The sequence below is a fragment of the Paramisgurnus dabryanus genome, chromosome 5, assembly GCF_030506205.2.
Source record: "Paramisgurnus dabryanus chromosome 5, PD_genome_1.1, whole genome shotgun sequence".
Classification (NCBI taxonomy): domain Eukaryota; kingdom Metazoa; phylum Chordata; class Actinopteri; order Cypriniformes; family Cobitidae; genus Paramisgurnus; species Paramisgurnus dabryanus.
The window spans coordinates 25,735,605-25,758,516 of NC_133341.1; the positions used below are offsets into that span (position 1 = coordinate 25,735,605).

Sequence of the window (22,912 nt, forward strand, 5' to 3'; positions counted from 1 at the left end):
ATATCAGAACCAGACATTTGCCTGTGGGTGTTGCCAGGCTATCCTTCATGAGCACTTTCCAACAGTTTATTAATACAATTTAAGTACTGTCATTATTTGTCGCTTTATTAGATTTCAATATCATGAGTATCTCACAGAAAGTGATTTGGGTCCTAATGTCCATTGGGTTGCAATGCAAACAATGACTTTCTTACTTAGTATTTTTGCCTTGTTTTCAGTAAAAATATCTAAAAAAATTCTTAAATTACAGTAAGATGTATTTTCTTGATGAGCAAAATGAACTAGGAAAATAAGTCTAGTTTTTAGACAAAAAATATCAAATTTAAGCGAATTTGTGCTTAAAACGAGCAAAAAATCTGCCAATGGAATAAGAAAAAATTTCTTGATTTAAATGTTTATGAAAAAAGTTAATTTATTTCAAGAAACTTTTTCTTATTCCATTGGCTGATTTTTTTTTTTTTTTGCTTGTTTTAAGCACTAATTGACTTAAATTTTATATTTTTTAATTTACTTTAAGTTTATATGCACACTGCAAAAAATGACTTTCTTACTTAGTATTTTTGCCTTGTTTTCAGTAAAAATATCTAAAAATTCTTGACTTAAGATGTATTTTCTTGATGAGCAAAATGAACTAGGAAAATAAGTCTAGTTTTTAGACAAAAAATATAAAATTTAAGCAAATTTGTGCTTAAAACGAGCAAAAAAAATTTGCCAATGGAATAAGAAAAACATTCTTGATTTAAATATTTATGAAAAAAGTTAACTTATTTCAAGAAACTTTTTCTTATTCCATTGGCAGATTTTTTTTGTTTTTTTTTTTTGCTTGTTTTAAGCACTAATTTACTTAAAGTTTATATTTTTTTAATTTACATTAAGTTTATATGCACACTGCAAAAAATTTCTTACTTACTTAGTATTTTTGCATTGTTTTCAGTAAAAATATCAAAAAATTCTTGAATTAAGATGGATTTTCTTGATGAGCAAAATGACCTAGGAAAATAAGTCTAGTTTTTAGACAAAAAATATAAAATGTAAGCAAATTTGTGCTTAAAACGAGCAAAAAAAATTTGCCAATGGAATAAGAAAAACATTCTTGATTTAAATATTTATGGAAAAAGTTAACTTATTTCAAGTAACTTTTTCTTATTCCATTGGCAGATTTTTTTTTTTTTTTTGCTTGTTTTAAGCACTAATTTACTTAAAGTTTATATTTTTTTAATTTACATTAAGTTTATATGCACACTGCAAAAAATTTCTTTCTTACTTAGTATTTTTGCATTGTTTTCAGTAAAAATATCAAAAAATTCTTGAATTAAGATGGATTTTCTTGATGAGCAAAATGACCTAGGAAAATAAGTCTAGTTTTAAGACAAATAATATATAATTTAAACAAAGCAAAAAAAAAAATAAAAAATTGGCCAAAGGAATAAGAAAAATTTTCTTGAATTAAGTGTTTATGAAAAAAGTTAACTTATTTAACATATTATTTTCTTATTCCATTGGCAGATTTTTTGCTTGTTTTAAGCACTAATTTACTTAAAATATATAATTTACCTATATTTTTTCTCTAAAAACTAGACTTGTTTTCCTAGGTCATTTTGCTCATCAATACATTTTTACACTTTTTAGATATTTTTACTGAAAACAAGACAAAAATACTAAGTAAGAAAGTCATTTATTGCAGTGTGCATGAAGATATCTCAATACAGTAAAAATTTATTTTAAGACGTTGCGAACAGCAAATAAAACTGCATTTTATATATAAGACATGCATTTATTACACAGACAAACAAACCTTAAGGTCTTTATTCAGAAACCAATAGTGGCATCTCCTATTTAAGATAACAAATGGAAAGTCTAAAACCAACTGACATATTACTTAAAAATACATGGCCGAATCTTGGGAATAAGTCATAGATTTTGGATTTAAATGGGAGTGTCATTTGCAAACACACAATCCATCCTGTGGCACGTAAAGTGAAGCGAGGGATGTTTGTCAGATTTTGCCTCGGATCTATCGAGCAAGTGTCATAATAAGGTCTCTTCTTTGACAGATGAAGATTTGAGGATGTATCGGCGGTAGTGGAGGGTGTCATGTATCCGAGTAGACGGCTGTGGGCAAGACGGAGCTGTACATTTCCATAAGTGAAACAGATTGATTTTCCTAAAGTAATTTCGAAGTAAGAGGGATATTTAATAACGGTTTCATGGCTATAAGGTTTCCACCCTTTTCCTCTTTCGCTTTACACACACAGATGTGTACATTAACTTGCATAATTTTTTTGGCTAAGTTGATTCTGTCTTAGTTTTTGTCTGCATTGAGAGAGCAATGCACACTGAGAAATAGAGAGAGACAGATAGGCAGAAAAGGTAGAAATCACTTCATGTTATTATTCTGAAATCTTCAGTGCAATCAGTGTCATGTGCGCATTTAAATGTGTGTGTGTGTGTGTGTGTCTGTCTGTCTGTGTTTGTATGCATTTTTCTTTCAGTCAAAGGTTTTTGCACTGGATTATGAGGGCCAAGCTCTGTTGCCATGGAGACCAGCCAGGTTAATGGTCCTTTACTGTGTGTGTTCACGTGTGTGTGTGTGTGTGTGTGTGTGTGTGTGTGTGTGTGTGTGTGTGTGTGTGTGTGTGTGTTTGATCTCAGTGTTTATTTGCCTATGCTGTGGTTTTACCATTTTTGTTTATGTGTATCTGTGTGTTTTGCAGCAGTTTTAGTGTTACAACTGTATGTGTTTCTCAAATGGTTTCATACACACACACACACACACACGCACACGCACACACACACACACACACACACACATTAACGTATTAAATGTTACTAATATGTTAACCTCAGGGCTATTATCATTTTTATTTATAGACTGTTTCAGCAGCAGCAACATAAACAAACAGCTTTTGAGGACTAAACGCAACTTCCGGTATACTTCCACATATAATCAATAGTCCTTTACAGTAGTTTATTTCTGATAAGAAGGGGAAAAAATGACATTCGTTCATATATTACATCTAATGCATATCAGCTACTACGCTGAGTTAGTGTAGTATGCTTATCGTCTCCCCTCATCCTTAGCAAACCAAAACATTTTATTTTGAACAAGGTATTTGTTTCAGAGATTAGCTTAGCCACTAGCCAGACCGATAAATAAATACAGACCACAAGTTCACTTCGGTTTAGGCGTGTAACCGCATCCGATGAAACTGTCTATACATAGACTGTATGTCTATTGAAACACACACATTTAAGAGCACCAATTATCCGATTCACAATTTTACATTTCCTGCGGTGTGTAAGTGTGTATTAATACATGTTAACGATATGCAAAAGGTACATACCTTAAAGTAAACGATGACGCAAGTTATCATCATCAACGTACATTTCTTTTCTTGGACTACAACAAACACACGGATTGTAGGCAACAGTTTACTTCCTGGGATTTCTGATGTAGACAAGACCGACATTATCATAATTTCTCCCACTTGGACTCACAGCCTGTAAGTAAACTCCTGTCAGCATTGCATTGTGCGCAAATCTTTCAAACATGGTAAGGAGCGTCACATTTCCGACTGACGTCAGAGGTATTCAGACCAATCACAACGCACAGATTATGGCTTTTTTTTTTACCACGGTCGGTAATCAACAAATTCCCGCGGTTTTGCGGTTTATTGGCAAGACAACGAGTTAAATAACATGCATGGTTTATTTATCTTCAATACAAAACACGTGCAAATTACTTAAAGGAACATGTAAAGTGAATATTATTTCCTTCCACATTTCTTCAATTTCAACATTCAACAACTTGAACAATTAATATTATCACAAAAACAATCACCCACAAAGCAGGGGCTGGAGGGCTACGGCGTTCCAAACAGTATACAAAATGTCAAAAAATATATGTAAATCGAAGGTGCTCTTTGGGAAATAAACTGAATTTCAAAAACAACAAAAGGAAACCAAGGCACTCTTCTAAATATAAAACCGCTTTAATAAAGGTGCTAGTTCATAATGGAACTTAAAAATACCACCAACATGTTTCGGCCGACATCTAGGCCTTCATCAGGGCACAAGAATGAATGCCCTGATGAAGGCCTAGATGTAGGCCGAAACATGTTGGTGGTATTTTTAAGTTCCATTATGAACTAGCACCTTTATTAAAGCGGTTTTATATTTAGAAGAGTGCCTTGGTTTCCTTTTGTTGTTTTTGAAATTAATATTATCAGTTTGAAAAATGTTAACGCATTGTGCGTGTCCACACGTGCCCACAGACATTTCCCCACTTTTCTATCCTTAATTTGTTAATAGCCTATAAATGACGGAAATTATTGCTGCCCTGATGGTCTGGTAAAATAACCATTTGTATGAGAAATCAGTTGTACTGCATATGTGTCCGTGCTTGAGTATAGCTGGGAAGCTGCACGGAGACGCGTGTGCGCGCAAGATGTCTGCGTCAGTCCGCGTCTGTCTTGCGCGCGCCCGGGCAGTTCGCGTCTGTCTTGTGCGTGCCCAGGCAGTCCGCGAGTCCGTGCTCTTTATGTTGCTTGAAAATTTGATAATGTATGAACCGGCTTCTGTTGTTGATCTGTTGCGGCTGTTTGCACGTTCAAATTAGATAAAATGTTTGTATTGCTTTAAACGAGTCACAGACAACATCACCTGTATTTCTACTCAATGACAATTCAATATTAAAATCATATCAGTTAATGTTCAGTTAACAAGTTGCGGTTGTGTCGCGTGTATAACAACCCCACATATACACACAAGTGCAGGCCAATGTTTCATTTTTTTTTTTTTTGCGGTTATGACGGTAAGGAGCTTAGATCCGCGGCATGGGTCACGCCCAGGCCTACCACAGATTAGCTGGCCAATCAGGGACCTTCAAATCCTTGCGTTTCAGAAAGATAGTGAAATCTGGAGCTACAAAAATGTATGTGGAAAATAATGTTTTTTAACCATAAACAACGCAAACACATTGTATTATACCAAATACACAAAATAACTTTTTTTGGCAATGAAATAGGTACTCTTTAATGGTAATAGTACTTAGGAGTCATTTTTGGTACTCAACTTATAATAGGAGTCATCTGGTTTTCAAGGACTACCAGCATATACCTGCTATTATAATGAGGTCATTTTTTTCATTTATAACCAGTGTATGTTCTTAACTGGATAGTAGTTTTAAAAAGCAATTTCCTACTGTGTCTATTTTACTCTATATTATAATGTTGCAATTGTAATGTGTATTATATTCATGTGTTGACCGTGAAGCCGACTGGAATTCTTTAGTCTCCAAGAGGCTGGCTCCAAAAGGGAGTGAATTCCATAGACCCCCCATGTTAAAATGGCCAACTTTACAGCAGAAATAAATATGTTTACAGCCTGTTTTGGTCTATATAATTTTGCCCTTCATGACAAATGTTAAGGGGGTGAATTTTTTTATAACTCATCCGTTTAAATTATATTAAGCCTTAAAGTTCTGCATAATTAAAGAGCGTGGGCTAGGGCTGCACAATTTATAGTTTCAGCATCGGCATTGCCATGCCTGCATCTGCACTAGTCACATCGCAGAACCTAAAAAGCATTTTTTTTTTTTAAAGAAACATTATTTTGGACCCACTTGCCAGTGGTACACTATACATAAAATGCAAGGCAGAAGTGAAATTACTCTTACTGTGCATTCACACCGCCACCGGCAAGAGCGTCAATAAAAGCTCTGGCTGCCCTACCAACGACACTAAAGAAAAGGTGTAGTGGACGCTCTGATGCTCGAATGCATTCTCTGAACTCCTCTCAGGCGGAGGTTTCCGCCTTCTGATTGGTTGCCGCTGAACATTTCCGCCATCCGATTGGTTGCCGCCGAACCGCGTCATATCTCATTACCATAAAGTTGAGCTGATTTCAACTCTCCTCGACGCTCACGCTGTACATGACGCGCCGCTGCTCGCCGGAGCTCGCCGCCAGCTCTTATTGAAAATGAATGACTTCCGGCCACTTTGAAGCTCTCGCCGGTCTGAATGCACAGTTAAACTGAGCTTTTATAAGTCATCTGATAAATTCGTTCCTGTATTTCTTGCATCACAATATACATCGCAGAAAACCAAAACATTGCAGTGTTAATTTCCCTTCATTTCCCACAGGTTAACTGCCACTACTGTCACTGCCGTCGAACTACGTGGCCGTGGTTACAGCAACCACGTGCCTTAGCTCCCCCAATGTCCCGCCTTTTTGCCCACATTTTGTATATGTGGTGACGCGCTGACAAGATGGCGACGGCAGACTCTGCCAAGTATTGGCTTCAAAAAAGCTCTTCAAAAACCTATGGGTCTTGTCACGGAAACTACGCCCATATTTGGTTATGGTGTTTGCATATTCATGTGTGTATTCATGTTCATGTGTTTTAGAGAAACTATTCATTTTAGATTTAAGATAATCTTTACATAACATTGATAAAATAATTTATAATATCTATTATATATTGGTTATTAGTCGTATTTCCATATTGCTGTATATAAAGAATTTACATAAGTAGATAGAAAGACATATTTTAGATAGATAGACGGGTGTGTATTTGTGTGCCTGCATGGAAAATTTCTCAGGGTTTTTATTCGCTGCTGGATCGATGAGTGATGGTGCTTTGATTACATTACCTTCAGAGGTCTATTCCCATTCAAACCATTGTGCATTTACACTGTCTAAAACATCATACATTCTCATAGATCAGAGACAGCATAATTTAATCAGCAAACCCAATCTAAATCAATGCTGTTCGCTCTCAACTCCGCAGTCAAGTGAAATACAATGTATTTCTAAGTGCATTAGATAATATGGAAGTGAATTTAGGAAGAGAGATATTTTTTGCAGGGTGAACTTAAATGCAGTGGATGCTTTTGTTTTCTGTGCTCACTGTATTTGGGGCTTCCCAAAAGATCTCTGCCAAGCTTCTCGAAACAACAGCATTTTTCATCGCAGTGTTCCATTTAAAAGTGTAAAATAGTTTTTTAAAGAGTGTTAATTTGAGTGTATTTTATCTGGTTTCCGAGGTGATGAAGAGAGCAAAGCGGTAATGCAATTCCAGATCTTTAAGAGAGAGCTTTCCTAATTGAATTTGTCCGACTGCTCTCTTTGTGTCTGCTTCCATTCACCGAGATTAAAATTTAGGGCTTTGTGTGGGCACGTGTGAGTATTTGTGTGCGTGCATTCTCCATCTCCAAATAGAAAGTGTTCTTCGCAGATTAGGAAGTCATTTTGGCTTTTAGAATAGATTAGATGAAAGGCATGAAGTGAAGGAAGAGAAAGAGTCGATGAAAATAATATAATCTCTTCTTCATTCAAACAGATAACCTCGATCAGGGCTTAATGGAATTAGTAGGAAAGGATCGGGCGCTTTTGTACGCGTGTGTGCATCGTCCTTTCTTCCAGCAGTGAGTGTAGCTGTAGGTGTGAGCCTGTAAGCTTCATTTTAAATGAGAGAGAGGAGAAAATGATAGAAAAGCAGCGTGTGTGCAAGCGCTGGAAGATCAGATGGAGTTTCTGTGATCTTGCAGTGTCTCAGTGGGGTTCAATCCAGATGCTATTGAAGGCTTTTACAGACCATTCAGCTTGTCGTAGTTAAAGTAAAAGCTTTAAGCGTAAGTAAACTAGAACACGGTGTTGATTTGCAAAAATAAAGACATCCCTGAATACATACTGGATATAGAACAATGGTTTAATGACATTTTGACAATGTGTATCTAATTATAAAGTACAGACTTAAAGGATCTTTTGGCTTTGACAAGAAAATGGAAGGTTGTTAAAGAAAAGGGTTTTACAAAGGACCAGTTTCTCTTTCAGAAAAATTGACGCATTGAAGACCGTCATTAAATATTATAATACAATCTATTTTTCACTCATTCTCTTTTTGTCTCTTATCTCTCCATTAAGATCTCCCTTCCAGTCCCGTGGCCCAGTTCACTTTCCGTCCTCTTCCCCCTCCACCTCCTCCGCCCCACGCGTGCACCTGTGCCCGGCCTGCACCCGCTCCCCTTCCAGAAGTGGTGCAGAGGAGCACGTTGCCCGCCCGATGCCAGCCAATAGACTCCGGAAATAAAGCTGGTCAGGATGACAACGGGCAGACCCACAATACCTGGGCACTGAACAGCAACATACCACTAGAGACCAGGTGAGATACAGACACATTACACACACAGGTTTATTTCACTATGTAGTTACAGCCCAACCCAGTATCAAGGCAAGTCGTGTTATCGTTACGGAAATTTTGATTTAGTTATTTGTGTTTGACGACACGTATTTCCTCAGATTTTCGTGTCTCTGGAGACAAATGTCTTTTTCGTCCTTCCCAGCACGAATTTCTATCAATGGCTGTTCGTGTCTGTGGTACGACTTTCTTTATTGTGTCATTTTATGTTTTGTTTTCTCATCGTTGTTTTCTTTTTTTTGACCGTTGTCGCTTGGGGTTTGGGTTAGAATCACTTTCTGATACTTCCTAACCCAAACCCCAACTCCAGGCGAGAATAGTTTTAAAAGCAGACGAAAAACATGTAGAAACCAGTGCATAAAATTACATCCTACACAAACCCCAAATCTAACCCCAAGCGACAATGATTTAAAAAATAGGTAAGAACAATAAAAAAAAATGGCACGATAAAAAAAGTCGTGCCACAGACACGAACAGCCATTGATAGAAATTTGTGCTGGGAAGGACAAAAAGGACATTCATCGCCAGAGACACGAAAAACAGCAGAAATTCGTGTCATCAAACACGAATAAATGAATCAAAATTTTCGTAAATATAACGGGACTTGCCTTGAGACTGGGTTGTACAGCCTGATCTCACAAGAATGTGGATGTATTTTATGAATTGACTGATTTGTATGACTTTTTTAGAAGGAAATCAAATGATTTTCATAACAAAACCAATAACAAAACCCCACCCCTAACCCCAACATCACAGGGGTAAAATCAAATCGTACATGAATATACGAAAGTGGTCGTACGAATTACTATGAATTAGCCACCTTGTAAAATATGTACAAATTGCCATTAGATTGGTAGTTATCAATTTTATACCAGGGTAATAATTTTAGGGTTATAAATTTAACCCTTTCTCATACTTGGGGAGGTTGTTCGATTTTAGTAAAACAGGATTTGGAAGCTTTATAAGGCTTTTTTTGTTGAGGCAAAATGTCATACACACACATTCTCTATTATAGTAAGTAATTTCCTTTGACTATTACAGTATTGTTTTCATTCTGGGCAATTTATATTTGTAATTCAAAGTCTGGAACTATCAAATAGTGGATAAACTTACTGGCTGAGTGTGTGTAAAAACAAAGAATATGCATGAGTTAGGGATTATGATGATGATGAAGGGTTGACCTACTCTTCTGAAAAAGAGAAATGGAATAGTAAATAAATAATGAAGGATAGACAGGTCTGCTTTGATGGTGGAAATCAAACTGTCTGCTGGAGGTGATTGTCTTAAACACATACAAACACCAAAGATATTGGTAAAAATTAAAGTTGCGTGTGTGCATATATGAGCGCACATGTATGTGTGTATTTCCTTTTTTATAGATCTTATGCAGGGTGAATTTGATGGAAGAGGTCAGACTTTTATTTACAAAATTACAAGAACAAAGCACGTAGCAAACGCTAATAGCGTCACATACATGGAGAGATGTTTATTATGTTAGTATTTATAAAAAATGTCATATTGCACAAGTGTTTTTTGGGACCGTATCATATTTTAAAGCCAAATGGCTCAAAACAAAACCGAACAGCTGATTTCAATCTGAACTAGATTGAGCACTGCGGGACCTTTTGCTAAACTTAACACAGGCAGCAGGCAGCAATGGAGTGTTAGTGCTAGTGGCTATTAGAGAAATGCTTGGGTAATTTACACCTTATGTATTTTTCCATCAGCAAAGTCCTGTTTGTCCAACATCAATTTCTGCCATTTAAAAAAGAATAAAGTGTATAAAAGCAGCCGACCACTTGCTTGGTTGTAGTTTAAATGGTCACTTATCTTTGTTCGTATGAGTGAATGTCACCCGTTCAGATGTTGTTTTGAGATTTGGGGGTTAAAGAAAAGCAGATTAACCAATTTTATAGAGTGCTTTGAAAATCCAGCCAACCGCCTGAGGTAAGTCCCCAGGTTAAAGGGTTGATTCCGGTCAGTTTTGAAAACAGTGGTCGGGGATGAACGCGGGATGACATTGGCGTTGCATTGGGAACGTGTCATTGTCATGGTGATGTCTATACCTGCTGACATGTTGCTCTCTCCCAAATGAACTTTCTCAATTAAATCTGGATCAATAGAGCAACATTAATGCACAGAGGAGAATCACTCCATCAGCATATCATTCTGGACACTCACCGATTCAGCTGCCATGCACTATGTATATATTATATAGGCTTACAGTACATGACACAAAGTTAATCTAGAGCGAGTAATGCGATGCCCCGCATTTGGTGTGTACGTAGCATTAGGGGCATCCTTTTTTTAAAAGTTTCTGCTCATATGAAAGTTAACAGCAATGCTTAAATGTTTGATTGACAGGACATCTGCGTCGGTGGTTGCCTAGCAATATAAAAAGCAGCGCTGCACTGTTGCTAGGGATGTAACGATTAATCGTTAATCGATTAATCATTAAAAATGCCTGTCTGAAACCGAATCTGAATCGCAAGGCTGCGATTCTTTGTTTCATGCACAGCTTGTGCGTGTACTATGGCATTTGGTCAGTTGGAAGTCCTTATCAATCTAAAATCATTATGAGTCGGAGTCGTTTATAACGTGCATTTAAAAAAGCAACACTCGTTAAACCTAATCATTCAAAATATTCTTTATTATCATGAAAATAGCTGAAACAATTTGAAGAACAAGTGATATAAATATTCCTGTAGACATTTCCTGTAATAGCGTTTGTAACGCTGCTACTTCTGTGGCACAAGGGTTATTTTCTGCATGAGAGCGCCCCCTGGCGTTCGGATGTGCCGGGATTTCACCGTAATTCATTCAAATTCATTCATTGAGAAAATGCGCATTTGCACAGTTAATCATTAAAGCCCTAACTGTTGTTTTTTAAAAGTCTGTTCACATGTCGCACCTAAAAAGCGTGGAAAATGTATGTTCTTGTCACATGAACTGCGGTGCGCTTGCGGCATTCTGAAAAGTTGAAATATTTTTTAACTCAGTGCGGATGCGCCTGGAAAAAACAATTGCGTCGCTTCCATTATAAGCGGGCATATGGGCACCTACATTTGAAATAACGAACTTGAGAGCGCAAAAGACGCGATATGTAAATCACCCCTAAAGTGACCCAAAAAAAGGCAGTGCGGCACACCTTGCATTTCTTTTTTTTTGGTGTGTTTGTTCCTTAGTCAGTTTTTTACCATTTCTGAGTGCAGGATTTTTTAAGCAGGGGTAAAATGGTGGCTCGATGAGCCACAGCGCATGGCTCCGCCCCCTAACACATTTGCGAGCATCCATTCAGGTTGTAGCTGTATTTAAAAGTTTAAGCGTAACTAAACCCCTGGTCAGAGCCTGACTCCACCCACTGGCAATATTTGAAAAATGCAAGAAAAGTGGGCAGATCCCAAGGAGATAGAGGGGACGAACTAAGTGTTTGGTAAGATCGTAACAAGGGCGTGGTGATCTTGAACCTGCTTACAGTAGGTCACGAGTCATTTTTTGGACCCAACCTCCAATAGGAAAATTCAACTGCAGTAGCCACCGTTCAACCTGAAGAGGGCAGCACTCAGACGTTTTTACACCATATATTGTAGTATTGAAACAGTTTATATCCAAATGTCAAAAAACTTACTAAAATCAACGAACATCACTAATAAAGCCCCATTCTTACAGATCATTAACTAAAAAAGTTGGTTTAGGGTTTAGTTACGCTTTAAGAGAAACGGCTGCTTTCCTGCTAGTGGGAGTGGTTTTAGCGTTGACTTTACAGGGACTTATTTTCCATAGTTCAGTAAGTACAAATTTGGTACAAAAAGGGAGGATTTCACGTCCACAACACTTTTTCTTCTTCATAAATGCACATACAAAATTAAAATAAATATTAAATGTTCTTTGAAGATCCGCCCCTTCTCCTTTTGTTTGGTATTATTTCTTTTGGTTTGGGACACCCATGTCAAAAATAACATGATGAAATTAATGCTCTTGGTATGTATTATATGTTCATCAAATCCGTTCGCTCCAAATCCAATCAATCCTGGCTTCAAACGCTTCAGAAATATGATTTTTTTGTCAGAATCCGTTAATCAAATATCTTTTTTATATAATTCCGTAATCCACTTTTAAAATTGTGTTAAAATGTTACAAATTTTATTATATATTCATACAATATACAATATGAAGTATTATAATGACAAAGTTATATCAATCAAAGTAAGTACATTGACAAGTATCTTAACAATGCAAATTGTTTTTTGTATGTGCCACATTTCACGGTCTGTCAGAAGTGTTTGTTAAAAATCAAGATGCAGTGCATGAGACACATTTCCACTGACAGGGATCTAAGTGAGAACAGCAGAAGTCTGTTTAATAGAATATATATTTTAAGACAGTTGAAGTCTGATGTTCTCACCTGCTCTTTTCTTTCTTTCCTTCCCTCTGTTTCCTTTGCCGTTCCTTTGCTCTTTGTTTTTCCGAGTGTTAATTGTTATGTATTTATTCTACGGTAAATACAGATAGGATTAGTTCTGCATGTCTAAGTGTGAAATTAAGTTTTCATTTTTAATGGCTAAGGTAAAGTGTAATATTTCTCTGAGTCTCAAGCCTCATTTTACCATTGCATGCTCATTTAATCGCCGCTTTCAAAGCTTTGTACTGCATTCCCGTAAGACAATGTTAACAAATTTACCAAAACTTGTGTGAATATATGTGCGCTGTACAGTGTTTACTCATTGAAGTACAGTATTTAGTGCAGGAAAGGCTTCCTTTTTTTATATGTATCTCTAGATATTTGCTTTTGGTTATTTACAGTAAATGCTTTGATAAGACCTAAATAAAACATTTTAAAGTATTAATCATACACACAATTGTATATAAACTTTGAACTTTTATTAACTTTCTATAAGTATTAACATTTTTATAATTCTGCAAGGTGAACCAGAAATAGTTAAATGTCAATCCTAAAATAAATGTAAACCTGTATTAAAGCAATGCATTAATTGACTTTAAAAATGCATAAAAACACTCTGTAAATACCTTCTTACTGAACGATACAGCAAGTCAATGAAAAGTCTGTAAAAGCTAAGTGGTTTGTACACGTACATGTTAAGTTTTTTCTGCAGTCTTCAATCAATATTGATGCCATCATGTTTTTTTTGCCTTATCAGCATATGAAGATGTAAATGTGTTAAGACTGATCTACCTTTCAATGATTTTGGGGCACATTATCGATTGACTCTTTGTGTCTTTGGAAGAGTTGCACACGCGTTTGCCCACTTAGTTTCCATCACCCAGTAAATCCAAACTAGCTGATGTGGCAAACAGATCAATTATTGTTGAAAATACATGTGTATCTTGGGAATTTGAAGGTCCTAATTCTGTCGCCTCTGGGCTTTTAACCTCAAAGCAGTAACCAGTTTGCTAACGGCTATCTGTCTTATCTGTCTTTCTTGTTTATGACATGGCCACAGGGCCATATTGTATGGCCGCATGCGTGTGTCACACCGATTTAGAGGCAACCAAGTGCTTAGTGCTTTTACATTTGACCATTTAGCAGATGCTTTTATCCAAATTGACTTAATTCTCAGCGATATTGGTGCAGCTGTGTTGTGATGTTGAACAATAGCCAAATAGCTAATTAGACATTTGCTTAAGCTACTGTTGTTTGTAATGAAGAAATCTTGCCAATAGTTAACACATTAATTATAGGAAATAGCGTAATAAAAGTTGTAGCAGTTATAGCAAATAACGCTAGATTTGAAAATGAAGGATTATAATTGTTATGTTGAAACTCAACCTTAAAGGCCCACTGACGTGCCTTGGAACGTGCAGCATTATTTTATCTGGACACAGAGTTTTAACTGTATAACCAATAGCGTTTCGTTTATAGTACAGTTCAAATGATGCAATATCAGACTTAATTCACCCCAATTGAAAACATATTTACACTGTCTGAATCATTTCTTATCACCTACATAGTGCCATTGCCCATTTAAGAACTGAAGCTCAGGTGCTTTTCATTTTAGACGGCCGTGCAATGTAGGGGTGGGATGTTGTAACGTTTAGAAAGCATTTGATTGGACAGGAAATTTGATGATTGCATGACATCATAAAAATTCTAGACTTTTTTAGCGCACATGCCAAACTGTAAATTTTGAACGCTTATATCTTCTGTATCTGAATGTTTTCAGTGTTTTGGACCATACCAGTTAAAATATATTATTAAGCCTAATATATTTATACTAAAAGAAAAATTAATTTATATAATTTTATATAATTATAATTTTGATTACATGGGGTTCCCAGACAGGGTTTAGGTTAATCTAGGACTAGGCTTCAGTTTTATATGCTACTAAAATACTAAGGTTTCATCTTTATTTTTGGTGTCATTTCAAAGGCCGTGTGCGATGGTTAAAAAGGTCTAATTTCTATAATTCTAATAAAAAGTACAAAGTTAAGAACTTAAGGCATAATCTGCACTCCTGCTAGAGGTGTCTCCACTGCATGAAAAGAGGTGTATCCGTACTAGGAAACTCCTGTAAACACCACTGATTTTCGGATGTATCTACTAGTTCCACTGAGGGTAAACTTCTAATTCCACCAAGTTAGGAAACTCCCGTAATGATACCAATTCGGATGTATCTTGCTGATGGGATATTCCTGTGGTACATGCAGCCATTTGTTGCCATGGCAAATAATCCCATTGAAGATTTTGTCAGGGGACATTTTCACACCTGCAGAGGTACTGGGATTTCACACCTTTGCACAATTCTAGTGTCTCCATTGGTGTTTAATCTCAACACTGATTGGTTGCTTTTAAAACCCCCTCCCAAAACTCTGACAACTATTGGGACACAACTTTGAAACTTTCCAGTTGAGATCATTTGATTGGTTACACTTTGTATTAAGCCCAACCCAAGCCCTCATAGCTTAGTGACTTGATTGGTTATTTGCCTGCTATGCAGATAGACTACAAACCCCCCCACTATATATATATATTCATATTTATATTCATATACACCCCAAAACCCTTATGTAAAATAAAAAACTTGAATTGAGTTTGAAATGTTTATTTAATAAAAAACTGAACAATTCACAATTGTCACAATAACAAAATAATATTATACACAAATATTAAAAGTTGCATACATAAACAATACTATTTAAACTCATAAATATACAGACAGAGAAAGCAATATTAGAGTAAAATAAAACAAAATAAAAGCAACAATAAAAATTACATTCAAAGCAGTACAATGTAATGTAGCAGTGGCGGCTCGTGACTGCTCATCCGAGGGGTGCAAATTCAAAATAAGTGTTCGGAGTGTCATGTGTGTTGCTTGTGTTTTTAAAATGTGTTTGTTGCTTCATGTAAACCATGTGCATCACGGGTTTAGTCAAAACACGTGATGCACATACACGCAGAACACATATTTTGAACCACACAAATGACTGGCTATATACATGTTGTGACAAACTTTGCATCGAGTGCTCACAAAAAAAGAAGTCACCAGCTGCCACTGTAATGTAGTAAATATCTAAATAAAATAAAGCAAGATCAATATAGTTGTTGTTCAAGAAATCAGTCCTACACTGCAAAATAATGACTTTCTTACATAGTATTTTTGTCTCGTTTTCAGTAGAAATATTATTTAAATAAAATGCTTTTTCTTGATGAACAAAATGACCTAAGAAAATAAGTCTAGTTTTAGACAAAATAAATAAATGCACACAATTTAAGTGAATTTGTGCTTAAAACAAGCTAAAATATCTGAAAAAATCTTAAGTTTTCTTTTTTCTTAAAAACTTAATTCAAGCACAATTTTCTCACCCCATTGTTAGATATTTTTGCTTGTTTAGGCACAAATTTACTTAAATTGTATATTTTTGTCTAAAAACTAGACATTTTCTTAGGTAATTTTGCTCATCAAGAAAATACATCTTGATTTAAGAATTTTTAGTTTTTCTACTAAAAACAAGATAAAAATCCTAAGTTAGAAACTGATTTTTTGCAGTGTAGATACAATTGCAGAGCTCTGTCTTGGAATTATTCAAGAATTTCTCACTGTAAAACCTAAAAGTTAACTAAACTCAAACCATTTAAGAAAACCGGTTGCATTAAACCATTTAAGTTTTAAAACACATAGATTTGAGTACTGTGAACTTAAACAAATTGAGTCACATGCAGTTATGCACTTATATTTAAGTTCACACTAACTAAATATAAGTGCATTATTGCACAAGACTTAAGTTCACAGTACTCAAATGTATGTTTTTTTTTTTAAACTTAATGGGTTAAGGCAACCGATTTCCTTAAATGGTTTAAGTTAAGTTAACTGTTATGCTTTACAATGTAAAACCTATACTTGTCAGCAAAGGTAACGTTGATGCACCCTCATCTGGACAGACATCTCTTTGGAGCCCTTTGGAAATATAAAAGTACATATAAGTATTTGGCATAATACTAATACACATACACACGACAAATCAAATGACATAGAATTAAAGTTGTACATTTTAGAAAGTTAACATTAAACCAGTGGTTCTTAACGTAATTCCTGGAGGCACACTGCCCTGCATGTTTTGTATATCTCTTTTATCTGACAGACGTAGTTCAGTTCATGGAGATCCCTTCTAATGAGCTGATGATTTGAATCAGGTGTGTTAAATAAGGGAGACATACAAAATGTGCAGAGCAGTGCGCCTCCAGGAATAAGGTTAAGAACCACTGCATTAAACTGTACAAAGATACAACAATATATGATCAAAGAACTTCATAAATCTTCTTACTTAATTTTCTGTGTTGATGTCCTCAGAGTCTCTGTGTTGTTCTGCAGCTTCATTACAGTAGGCTACTTCAATATAGTTGTCTATCAAACACAGAATAAAAAAATAGAATCACATACATCATAACACATCTATTTACGATTTAACCTCTTTAATTTAATAATTTAATTATTAAACTTACATCATTTTGGCCAGATTGCAGTGACATCAATTTCTTCAGTGTCTGGATCAGTCTGATGTTTTAGCTTTCACTGTTACTTCATTATATTTCTCTGGCAAACACAGAATTAAAAATTAAAATCACATATCACAATACATCCGTTTACTATTTAACATGTTTGATTTTAATTTAATGTAATCATTGAATGATTAAACATACATCATCTTTACCCAGAAACCTCTTCATCATCCACAAAGTTGACCACAGTGTACATGACCTCTGTAAACACAAACATGTATAGACTTCATATTTAAAAAGATGAAGAACAGCAAACATATAACGTTTAAATATATTATGACTCCAAGCTTCTTTACAATTAGCATCTAGGTTCTCTTAAAGTGAAGCTGGCTTTGTTACAAATCAATATAAAGCTATTAAAACAGTCTTGAAAAATAAGCAGCATCTACCAGAACTGAATGAGCTTTTAAAACAACAAAAGATCATCAGTACCATTTAAAATAGCAGAGAGACACTTGCTAGCTGCTAACATTTCAAACACACGAGTTACTGTTGTTTTGTTTGTTTTAAGCAAATAACGTCTCATCTTGGCTTCTTTAAAGTTTTGTTTTTAAAAATTTAAACATCGAATTGATTCTTTTAACAGCCCGGTTTGAATGTTACTTCGCGTATTTTTAACCTCATGTTTACCGCTGTGTACCACGTATAACCTTAATGTTTTACTGTTTGTGCTTTAAATTCAAACAGTTCTAGTATAAAGACAAAAACGAATCATAGTTAATAACATAATATGAACAAATAGGCAACCGATCAGCGCGATGCAGACAAATGAATTAAATCAAACTTACCTTACTGTTGATGAGCAAACAAACAAATAAGAGACGGAGTAGTCCAGGCAGTAACGGTTCGCGATTTTGAATTTTCCCGTCAAGCCCATAGGTTGAGCAGTCACACCTGAAGGGTGGGGGCAGATGAGTAGGTGCAGGTGCATTCTGGGAAATGTAGTCCTTTTCTTTAATATACTTTTTATAATCCGCGTTTTCACACTATGCATTGTTCTTTATACTTGATTATTAATAAAAAATAAAAAATATTTTTATAAAGTTTATTACGTTTACAAAACATGTTTAGTTGACAAACATGTTAACAGTTATTTGGAATGATGCTCAGATTTTCTTAAATATAAAATCTTTGTGAATCAGCAGCACCTTCTTGATGAAATACAAAACTCTTTAAACATGCCTCAGGAATTATCTCTGGGTTTAGTGGATGAGTGGCTCATCATTGGAAACATTGAACGTATACCTAAATGAATTCTTACTTAAATATTAGTAAATATAAACTAATGCTGAGTTAAGACATGTAACTTACTGAACTTACTTAACTACAACATGAACTCAAATTAATTTATTGTAAATGACTGCATTAACTAACAATGAAAAACATGTCGTAGTTAATGATGACTCTTCAATAGTTTATTATTAGGATATGCTGTAACTCAGCATTAGTTCATGTTAAAGTAAAAATACATGTATGTCTTTTTTCACTGTGATATATGGACCCTTATTATATTATAAAGTCCCCATCTCTTTTGTTTAAATTGATTGATTGAAGACAAACATTATAATATGTGGTCTGACTTTGTGCAAGCATGCATTATCATATGCTAAAAGTTACCTCCTCAGATAGACTAGAACATTCATTGGTGCCCGAACATTTTCCTTACAAGGGCCAAACCTGACTGAGGGCCGTGGGCCAAAAGTAAATGTTGTTGTGTTATATTAAAATTAAAGTTGCCCTGATAACCCCTAATTTATAATTTTCTAATATTTTAAAAATAAATAAGCAAACATTACTCTATTTATGCATAACTAATGCAGTTTTATTTTCCAAGGCTTTTTGTAGAAAAAAGAAATCGTTTTGCCAATCAATTTTAAATATCCTTTTCTCTGTGTGCCACTGCCGCAACCTCTTCATTTTTAGCCTATAGTACCCGAGTTCATTAGGTTTTGTGATGCATTTTATACACCTTCAAATATGCATGAAACATAAAAAAATTTAAGGTCTTTTGTGGGCCAACTTTGGGCACCTCTGGACTAGAAGTACAGTAGCTGACAGGTATCTGCAGATATGTTTACCCGAGTTTGTCAGTCTGTTTCACCCAACATGTTTTGCATCCACATGTGAAAGACTGTCTTTTAGATTATGGACCTGTCTATTGATATTTTTGTTTCTATTTTAAAAGATTTAATGAAATGTTAGGGTAGAATTATAATAACAATAGAAACAGTGAACTTCAAATCATGAGACATCAGCAAAAATAAGCAGCTTTACATTTCACTGACTAATTTATCAACATCCTAGCTAGCAAAAATGAGTTACATGATGTCATTTGAACGGCTTCTTTTAAACGATGTATGCAGCATTGAGAGATACGTTCACAATATTCTGACCTAGGGCAGTTGGAGACATGTTTTCAAAGTGTTGGAAATATATATTCTGAAATAATATTTGTTGCATTTCTCTTGAGTCAGAGACATAATTTTCACACATTAAAATGATAATTGTGTCCATTGAATTTTAGTTATTTTGAATGATGCTTAGTTTCTTAAATAGACTAATTAAATTATATTAATAATAAACATATTTAGGAAGCACAGTTTTTATGTACCACAATACTGTATGTGCTGTCTTAAAGAGACATGGTTAACCCCCCACCCCACCCCACTCAGCTCTGAAAACAAAGAAGACACCTCTACCTGTGGGTCATTAACATATAAAAAGCCGTTCACACCTCACACCCACCGCTCCTCACAACCAGCTGTAAGGATTCCTGGAAACTTCCACCAGTTCCTACATACATCCACAAACGTAAGGTTTCTGGATGTTTCACGGGTTTACTTTGGTGTATTACCTTTCCAAGCACTCTGCCTCAAAAATCTGGCAAACCTAAAGTTTAGCAGGGATTTCCCATTCCGTATTTGTCCGTATACAGCTCTTTTCATGCAGTGTCTCCTCCTGAGGAAATCTATGCCATTGGATACTGTCCTTGAGCAATAAGTGGTTCTTTACAAGAAAAAACAATTGCACTGATTCATGTTAAGATATGTCAGTACAAGGTGTTTTTAAATTAAAGGAAAACACCACCATTTTTCAATATTTTACTATGTTCTTTCCTCAATTTAGACAAATTAATATATTGCTGTCTTTTTTCAATGCGTGCACTTAATCTTCGTATAGCGTGTCGTGGAAGTGTTAGCATTTAGCCTAGCCCCATTCATTCCTTAGGATCCAAACAGGGATGAATTTAGAAGCCACCAAACACTTCTATGTTTTCCCTATTTAAAGACTGTTACATGAGTTGTTACGCGGGTAAGTATGGTGACACAAAATAAAACGTGGCGATTTTTTAAAGTAGTGTAATGTGGAAACATCCCCCTTTCGCTCAAACTTTCTTCAATAGCGCCCGAGGTTGAAGTGCTGCAAACTACTGTAAGTGCTCTTGTGCCATACAACATAGTTCTCATTTTTTATCCACTTAAAATCACGTTTTATTTTATGCCACCATACTTACCCGTTCAACTACTGATGTCAAGTGTTTGGTGACTTCTAAATTCATCCCTGTTTGGATCCTTAGGAATAAATGGGGCTAGGCTAAATGCTAACACATTCACGAAAAGCTGTACAAAGATAAAGTGTACGCATTGAAAAACGATAGGTATGTATTCATTTGTCGAAGTTGTTGTAAGAACATAGTCAAATATTGAAAAACTGTGGTGTTTTCCTTTAAGGCAGCTCAAAAAATGCAATTTAGTCTGGGACTAGGAGAAGCCCTGCCCCAGAATTCCTAATTCTGTTTGTCCTCCATTGGTAGTTGGTCCAGAAAGTCGCTCATCATTTGCATAAAGTTGAACTTTTCTCAACTTTGTCACATAGCTGGACACGCCCACAAGTTTCCATTGAAGTGAGAGCGATTGCGTCGCTTTGCCATTGGTAGTCGTTGGCAGTGTGCACACAGCATTAGCTTCCGGTCTAAACACCTTGGGTGGACGCAGTGTTTCGGTATGGAGGAAAACAGGTCTGACTCCATGTTAGAATCAAATAACTATAGCCTGGTTAGCCAGACCTACATCAAGATGTAAGGTCTGGCAACTCTTCACACAAACGGCTCAATGCAAGGGGCGGGATATAAGGTTGTCCCTCAAAATGCCTCTGCACGCAATAGGATAGCGCTATGAACAAATAGAGCAACGGAGAAGGTGACGTAGTTACCGTAACCAGTCGGCAAAACTCCAAACACATCTTTCTTGCTTAAAAAGGACTTCAGTAGGGTTATTTGCTCTTCTCTCAAAGAAAAACATAAGTCTAAAGTCGCGGCCAAAGCCGCTTCAAAAGATAGCTGTTCGCCAGCAGCAGCAGCCATTCTTTGTTTTCAAGTAGGAACCTTTGCAGCTCTGTCGTCATCATGTTAAGCCCACCCCACAGACGCTACACACGATGTGATTGGCCTGACCAAATTTTGGTTTTTGGAGCTGTTAAGTGTATTGTGAGTGCCTAGACTAAACCCTGGCAGCAAATATATTTTGCGGCCGCTAGGGTGCGTCTAGATTTCTAGGCTAAAATAACTACTTTTTAAGTTCCAATCAATTCCTTGTGGACGTTTTTTGTCATGTTAAGGTACAATGGATAGTGAGTCCAACTGACTTTGGTGTATGGCAGCACCAGAAGAGTCTACCTGTGAGTAAATTGTTTTTAAGTAGGCACCTTTTAATTACTGTAAGAATGGACTCCTCCGTGTAATTTCTTTCATAATTAATCTAAGGGATGTTATCTATTAATACTGCCTCATTAATCTCTAGTGCTAAATATCTGTAATTAAACGCACGTGAGCGCAAATGACTCTAATTAGTAACCAAAGCAAATAAGAGCGATCGCAGTAAGATTACACCTTTCTCTTTATCTCACACCATCTCTCACTTCCTTTCTCTCACCTCACCGCTGTGTTTTCCAGGTATAATTTGTTTTTGAATGTTTTTGAATGTAGTCGAGTGACAGATCAGACCGAAATGACATGTCGCTTTCTTTTCACAGGCACTTCCTATTCAAGCACGGCTCGGGTTCGTCAGCCATTTTCAACGCGGCCAATCAGAATTACCCTCTCACGTCCAGCACGGTGTATTCCCCACCTCCGAGGCCGCTACCCAGAACCACCCTCTCCAGACCTCTGTTTTCCTTCAGTAAACCATACCGCTGCTGTAACTGGAAATGTACGGCTCTGAGCGCCAGCGCTATTACGCTGACTCTTGCTCTGCTGCTTACGTACATCATCGGTGAGTTTCTTATCTTTCCACCTTTCTCTCTCTCTCTTTCTCTCTCTCTCTTTCTGGCCGTATGTGCTGTCATGCTGGTTGGGGTCATATGGAATTAGCAGAACTCACACTGTGAAAAACTCTATTAGAGAGATGAATATTTATGAACGAGGGATGAGGGAGAACGAGAGATGAAAGAGTAAATATCCCACAAGGCCGTTCAGAGGTTAATGGTGTTAAAGTTTTGTTTAGCCAAGTCACTGTGTGTGTGTGCAAGAGAGAGAGAATGAAAGGTGCTTATGTTCCTCAGTGTACTGACTTAATTTTCTGAGGCTTTCACCGTCTTATGGGCATTTCTCCTGAAAATCTCGCTAAAAATGATGTGTGCTTTACAGAAAAACATTAGGGTAAAAGGTTTCATCCATTAACGCTTGAAAGGCTGCAGTT

General features: G+C 36.1%; 1 protein-coding gene and 1 long non-coding RNA gene across 2 annotated transcripts in view; one reads left to right on the forward strand and one right to left on the reverse strand.

The window, feature by feature from the left end:
• tenm1 (teneurin transmembrane protein 1) overlaps positions 1 to 22,912 on the forward strand; it is a 214,503-nt gene that overhangs the window by 89,228 nt on the left and 102,363 nt on the right. Inside the window, exons 4-5 of the mRNA XM_065250598.2 lie at positions 7,927 to 8,164; positions 22,248 to 22,486. Coding sequence (XP_065106670.2) covers positions 7,927 to 8,164; positions 22,248 to 22,486 — 477 coding nt within the window. The remainder of the gene's footprint in view (positions 1 to 7,926; positions 8,165 to 22,247; positions 22,487 to 22,912) is intronic.
• Positions 14,697 to 19,001, reverse strand: LOC135786199 (uncharacterized). The gene is made up of 4 exons (XR_012336715.1): positions 17,358 to 19,001; positions 17,160 to 17,250; positions 16,982 to 17,061; positions 14,697 to 16,614 (listed from the first exon to the last, which is right to left on the reverse strand). It is a non-coding gene; the product is annotated as an uncharacterized lncRNA (long non-coding RNA).